The 7083-nt window shown below is 27.3% G+C and overlaps 1 protein-coding gene across 1 annotated transcript; it reads left to right on the top strand.

Annotated features, from left to right (window-relative positions):
* Positions 1-1161: 1161 nt before the first annotated feature.
* M406DRAFT_256376 (uncharacterized protein) lies at positions 1162-1326 on the top strand (the record flags this gene model as incomplete). The annotated part of the gene is made up of 1 exon (XM_040917100.1): positions 1162-1326. A coding segment is annotated over one exon (165 nt), but the record flags the coding sequence as incomplete, so codon positions are not given.
* Positions 1327-7083: the final 5757 nt, after the last annotated feature.

Here is a 7083-nt window from a genome sequence, read left to right as displayed (position 1 = left end):
ATTGAAGAATATTCGGAAAAAGAAGCTTCAGATAACTTTATATACATCTTTAAATTAGCAGAGCTAGCAGTTCAAGGAGAAGAACTTAGTAATAAGCGAATTCAAATAGTGCTAAAGCGCTAACAGATTAGCAAAATAACGGAAGCGAGATTCTTAGCAGATTAGTTCGCTTCGAAGCAATAAGGAAAAGCTTCAGAATGTGAATTGTAGATTCATACAGAAAAAACCTTGAAACTAGGCTTTCAAGCGGTTAGTTCAGCTCGGAATGAATGCTCAAAGCTTATGAAGATAACAAACGAAAAGAAGCATGCTCAACAATACCTACTATTTCTTCAGATAGCAGAAATAGTATAAGAATCAGAACTAATACTTGCAAGCATATCATGAGAATATTATAAATTCAAGAAATTATTTCAGAAAGAATTGAATACAGAATTATTAGAATACAGCTCATATAACTACAAGATCCCGCTATGAAAGAGAAAACAGCTCAAATTCTTCTCTATCTATAAATTAAACAAGGCATAATTAGAAGCACTTAGGGAGTACTTTGATGAAAATCTCAAAAAGGAATATATATGATCATTGCAATTACTAGCAGAATATTTTATTCTGTTTGTATCTAAGAAAAACAGCAAGCTTAGGCTATACATTGATTATAAGCAATTCAATGATATTACAATTAAGAACTAATACTTGTTGCTACTTATTAAAGAATTACGAGATAGGCTGCAAGAAGTATAATAGTTTATAGCTTTAAATCTAAAAGAAGCTTACAATCTAATTAGAGTAAAGAAAGAAGAAGAATGAAAAACTGCTTTTAGAATATATTACAAATACTACGAATATTTGGTTATACTCTTCAGTTTAACAAATGCTCTAGCTTTATTTCAAGAAATGATTAATTATATTCTATGTAAGTACTTAAATCAATTCATTATTGCTTATCTTAATAATATTCTTATTTACTCTCGAATACTGGAAGAATATAAGAAGTATATGAAAACAGTATTGCAAATACTTTAAGATGCAAAACTTCTTATAAAATCTGCAAAGAGTTACTTTTACATATAAAAGATTGATTATCTCGGATTTATAATCAAGCTAGAATGTATCAAGCTATAGAAAGATAAGATAAAAGCTGTTAGGAATTAGCTAGTTCCCAAGAATATTAGGAATATTAAGTCTTTTCTTAGATATATTAACTTCTATAAGCAGTTCATCAAAAACTATAGCTGGATTGCATATTCTCTTACAAATCTTACTAAAAAGAATGTTATGACTCATCCTACATGCAGGTCACGAAAACAGATCACAGGCAAATAAGAACTAGGTATCATGACTCAACATCAGACAACTCACAAGGATTACATAACCCAGAGCTAGGGTTACAGGCCAACCAATCAGAAGAGCTTACCTGTGCTTACCGAGCTTTAGTGAGCACCACTGAGCAGCAGTAAGCTTCAGTAAGCATCAGCAAGCTACACTGAAGAGCTGAATATATATAACCACACATTCATTACTATTAAACAGATCATCATACACAGCTCTTTAGTTATTAATCTAAGTATCAGATTACTCTCTATTCTAATAGCTCCAAAAGCAGTAAATACTTGTATTGCTTATTAAGACTTGTACAGTTCCATATTCAAAGACTTAATACTTTGATACCACTCTTGTTAGTATAAACCTCTTTGTATACTTTGAAATCTTCAGATTGCTACAATACTCATTACATTTTGATAACTCTTATTCAAGAACGGTTTAGTATTATCTTTTAAGCAATACAGAATACAATAGCTCTTTCAGAAACTCCTTCGTTCTCATATGCTCCTACTCAGAAAGAACTAATTAATCAGATATATCAGCTTATTCAGCATATTCAGAATCTGTATGAATAACAGCAGACTCAGAGCGCTACTATTACTAACTAATAAGCTTAGCTAGCTTAATAAGCTCAGCAGATGCAGTCTATCTCTGCAATTATCAGTAGCGCTGGAAAAGCATATAAGATGAATAAGCTTGCTATATATAATAGCAATCAAAAGATGCTATATAGATTCCTTACTTACTGCAGAGCATATTTTCTGCATTACAAGATTCAGTTTACTAAGAAATCTGAGAAAGTTATTCTTGCAAAAACTCATTTCGAAAAGAATGCTTTTATCTAATACAAGCCTTCTCTATATAATCACTTAAAGTATCAGAACAATCCCAATGCATATACTCAGATTATTAAGAATATATTTAATTCTTTTGAAAGCTTTGAGAAAGTTTTCAAGGAAATCTTTGATAATTCCAACGAAGAATGTACTATAGCTTAGCAGCTTATAAATCTCAAGCAGATCAAATCAGCTTCTGCTTATACAATTAGATTCAAGCAACTCTTAGTATAACTTCTATAGAAAGATAAGAATCTTATAGAGTATTATTATAAGGGATTTAAGAATAATATTAAAGATAAAATCTTTAAGCAGAATTAGCTGAAGAACTTTGCAATATTCTCTAATCAAGCTATTTGCATTAATAATTATTTATATAAATAATAGATAGAGAAATTTAAGAAGAAAGAAAGCTAAACTTGGAGATTTCTAGCTAATATAAGCAAGAAACTTCAAAATAAGAATAGCAGTTAATATAGCAATATAGCTTAGAATAGCACTATACATGCTGATTTCATAAAACTCAATACAGCTAATAAGCAATATAGCAAGAAGAATAATATTATTTGCTATAATTATAATAAACAAGAATATATAGCATACAATTACTATTAATTCTAGAAAAACAAATAGCAATTAGTTTAGAAAAAATACTAAGCAAATATTGCTTAGCAATAGAAACTCAATCAACTAAGCAAAAACATTCCCTTGGAGCAAGTATCAGACTCTATTAATTACAGAAATCTTAGCTGAACATTCTGCTATAATAATAACTGCTTAATATATCTTTCAAGTAAGGAAGATTCAGAATGATTCTTTTAGAAACCTAGGCGCTGCAAACAAATAGCAATAGCAGAACGAGAATGTATGCTCAGCATTCTTACAAGTAGCAACTTGAACTGCTCTAATATCATAAAATAGAGCATTCAAGCATTGGAAGAAAAGCTTAGCAATAATACTCTTTAATATTCTTTATTGCTTATACTAAGCATTATAATCAGAAATATGAATAAGAGATAATACTTTCTTAGCTATTAATATGAATATCTAAATAATATAGAGAATGCTTTTCAAGTAATAAAAGAATTAAGCTAGAGCAAATAACTTAGCAGCTTGCAGAAGCTTTCTGCAAATAATATATTTAACAAGCTTAAAGAAAGATTTCCCTTTAGCATTAGATAGAATAAGGAAATAATATGAATTGAATATTTTATCTACAGAATAAAGCTAGAAAAGCTTTTTATTTGCATTCTCTTATAAAATATTAAGGCATAAGAAGATAAGAATTCTTGAGTTAGTTCACTTTATAATCTATACTACAAACTAGCTTGAATTTCCTATACTTATCATAGCTATAGAATGCATTTCTCAGAGAAGATATAATACGAATAGTTCTTTATTAGAGAATCAAAACAAATTCTTTAAGCTATTAAAGAATAAAAATTCCATTTTAGAGAGATTCTTAACAAGCAATACTATAATATATATATCAGATTATTAAATAATTACTCTATGCAATATATAAACAAGAAAATAGAATAATAGCAATATAAAATAATGTTCTGTATAATTCATATTAATAATAAGATTTGTAATTAGTATTAATAGAAAAAAGATCAGAAATAATAATAATATGAGCAAAAGTAAGCTAAGAAGCTTGCTCAAGAAGCAGCGAAGCAAGCTCAGAAGAATAAGCAATTCTTAATAAATTTAAAAGAATAGGATTGCTTATAAAGAGATTGCAGATAATTAGATTAGAATAGTTCCTATATAAAGCTTTCAGAACAGATTATGCTTATATTAAGTTTAATATATACATTTAAGAATATAAGTATAGCGCACTATTGAATAGTAATACTTAGGGAAACTTTATATTTCTATATATTATCAATCAGATATAATTATAATAGAGATGGAAGAAATGCTTATATACTCTTAGTATTATAGAAGAATAATCTATTATATACAATTAAGGAATAATTAATAAGAAAATTAATTATTTATTTATCTAAATTCAAGAATATATAATCAGAGCTTCCTTTAATATTACGAATATAGCATAGCATAAGCTAATTATAAAGCTTCTATAGCTCAAAGAGCATAATTCTCGAATCAATTGAACTACTAGCTAGATCTTATGAGAATAAGCTGTATCCAGAGAGATAGTTGCAATTAATAATGCAGAATCGAAGCTAGTTATTGAAGAATATTCAGGAAAAGAAGCTTTAAACAACTTTATATATATCTCCAAGTTAGCAGAGCTAGCAGTTCAAGGAGAAGGATCTAGTAATAAGCGAATCTAAATAGTGCTAGAGCGCTAATAGATTAGCAAAACAACAGAAGCAAGATTCTTAGTAAGTTAGTTCATTCTAAAGCAATAAGGAAAAGCTTTAGAATGCGGATTATAAATCTATATGAGAAAAACTTCGAAATTAAGCTCTCAAGCGCTCAGTTCAGTCTGAAGCAGATGCTTAAGGCTTTTAAAAACAGCAAACGAAAAGAAGCATACTTAACAGTACTTATTATTTCTCCAAGTAGCAGAAACAGCATAAGAACTGAAATCAATACTTACAAATATACTATGAGAATACTACAAATTCAAGAAACTGTTCTAGAAAGAATTGAATATAGAATTATCAGAATACAGCTTGTATAATTACAAGATTCTACTATAAGAAGGAAAGCAGCTCAAATTCTTCCCTATTTATAAGCTAGATAAAGCATAACTAGAAATATTCAGAGAGTATCTTAATAAGAATCTCAAAAAGAGATATATATAATTATTGCAATTGCTAGCAGAATACCTTATTCTATTTGTATCTAAAAAGAATAGCAAGCTTAAGCTATATATTGATTATAAACAACTTAATAATATTATAATTAAGAATTGATATCTATTACTACTTATTAAGAAATTATGAAATAGATTGCAAGGAGTATAATGATTTACAATTCTGAATCTGAAAAAAGCTTATAATCTAATCAGAATAAAGAAAGAAGAAGAATGGAAAACTGCTTTCAGAATATGCTATGAATACTATGAATATTTGGTTATGCTCTTTAATCTAACAAATGCTCTAGCTTTATTCCAGAAAATAATTAATTATATTCTATATAAGCATCTAAATCAGTTCATTATTGCTTATCTCGATAATATTCTTATCTATTCTTGAATATTTGAAGAATATAAGGAATATATAGAAACAGTATTGCAAACGCTTCAAGATGCAAAACTCTTTATAAAATCTGCAAAGAGTTACTTTTATATACAAAAAATCGATTATCTCGGATTTATAATTAAGCTAGAATGCATTAAGCTATAAAAAGATAAGATAGAAGCTATTAGAAATTAGCTAGTTTCTAGAAATATTAAGAATATTAAATCTTTCCTCGGATATATTAACTTTTATAAGCAGTTTATTAAGAACTACAGCTGAATTGTACATTTTCTTACAAATCTTACTAAAAAGAAGCAATTCTTTAAATAAATCTTTAAAATATAAGAAGCTTTTAATAAGATCATTAAGTATATTATTTCAGAGCTAGTTTTATATAAAGCAAATCTCTACAAACTCTTTGAAATTAAAACTAATGCATTAGAATATATACTTAAAGAATAGCTTAATTAACAAAATAATTAAGAATATCTAAGAATTATAAGCAATTTTTCAAAGAAGTTAAATAGCTCAGAAATCAATTACAAAATCCCTAATCAGAAACTTATAGCAATAATAAAAGCTTTTGAGAAGTAGCAATATTATTTCATTAGTATATAATATTCAATTATAATTTACTCGGATTACAAGAATCTAATTATATTTATAATAACTAAGGTTTTGAATAAGCAATAAATCAGATAAGCAGAATTTCTCTTATAATTCGATTTCAAGATTGTATACTGCAAAAGCTTGAAGAACAGATAAGCAAATGCTCTTAGCAGAAAATTAGACTATCGAGATACAAACTCTTCAGATATACAAAACATCTTTGCTCAAAATGAATTAGAAAATCTTGTTAATGTATACAGAGAACTGAATACTGCTTTTAGAATAGGATTTCAAAAAAGGAATTCCGAATAAATAATTTCAAAAGAACAAAACGAATATATCAAGAATATATATAACGCTTTAGCATACGAATATCAGGGAATCAGAGCAATTTATGAATGCATTAGAAAATACTAGAATTTACTAAGCTTTAGAAAAAGAATTGAAAACATTCTATAATAATACAATAGCTGCAAAAAGAATAAAGCAGAAAGATATAAGCTTTATAAACTACTGCATTCCTTACTAGTATCTATAACTATTTAGCAATCCATCAATCTAGATTTTATTATTAAGCTATTTCTCTTATAAGAACTCTTAACTAAGATGCAATATAATAGTATTCTAGTAATAGTTTGCAAACTAAGCAAGTATGCTTATTTTCTCCCTTATAAGAAAAGCAGTATAGCAGAGAAACTTGCATATGCATTCTTCAGAATGATTATTGCTAATTACAGCATACTAGAAGAAGTAATCTCCAATAGAAATAGAAAATTCAACTTGAAGTTTTAAACTTTGCTTATAAAACAGCTTAGAATATACTATAGAATATTTACAGCATTTTACTTACAAACAGATAAATAAATAAAAAGAATAAATTAAGTTATTAAATAATACTTATAATACTATATCAATTAGAAACAGAATAACTAAATTAATCTATTACTTCTTGCACAATTCGCTTATAATAGCGCAGATATAAGCATAATAAAGAAATTGCTATTCTTCATATTTTATAGATATAATCCAACAGCTTATTACAAGGCACTGCTAGGAGCAGATGCAAAAGCTGCAAACAGAAGAGTTAAGAAGATTAAGAGAGTTCAGAAGAAACTCTGATCAGAATTATAATTCATTCAGAAACAAATAGTATA

Source organism: Cryphonectria parasitica (genome assembly GCF_011745365.1).
Source record: "Cryphonectria parasitica EP155 unplaced genomic scaffold M406scaffold_4, whole genome shotgun sequence".
Taxonomy (NCBI): Eukaryota; Fungi; Ascomycota; class Sordariomycetes; order Diaporthales; family Cryphonectriaceae; genus Cryphonectria; species Cryphonectria parasitica.
Note: the sequence above shows the minus strand (reverse complement) of the source record. Positions and strands in the feature narration are given on the sequence as shown.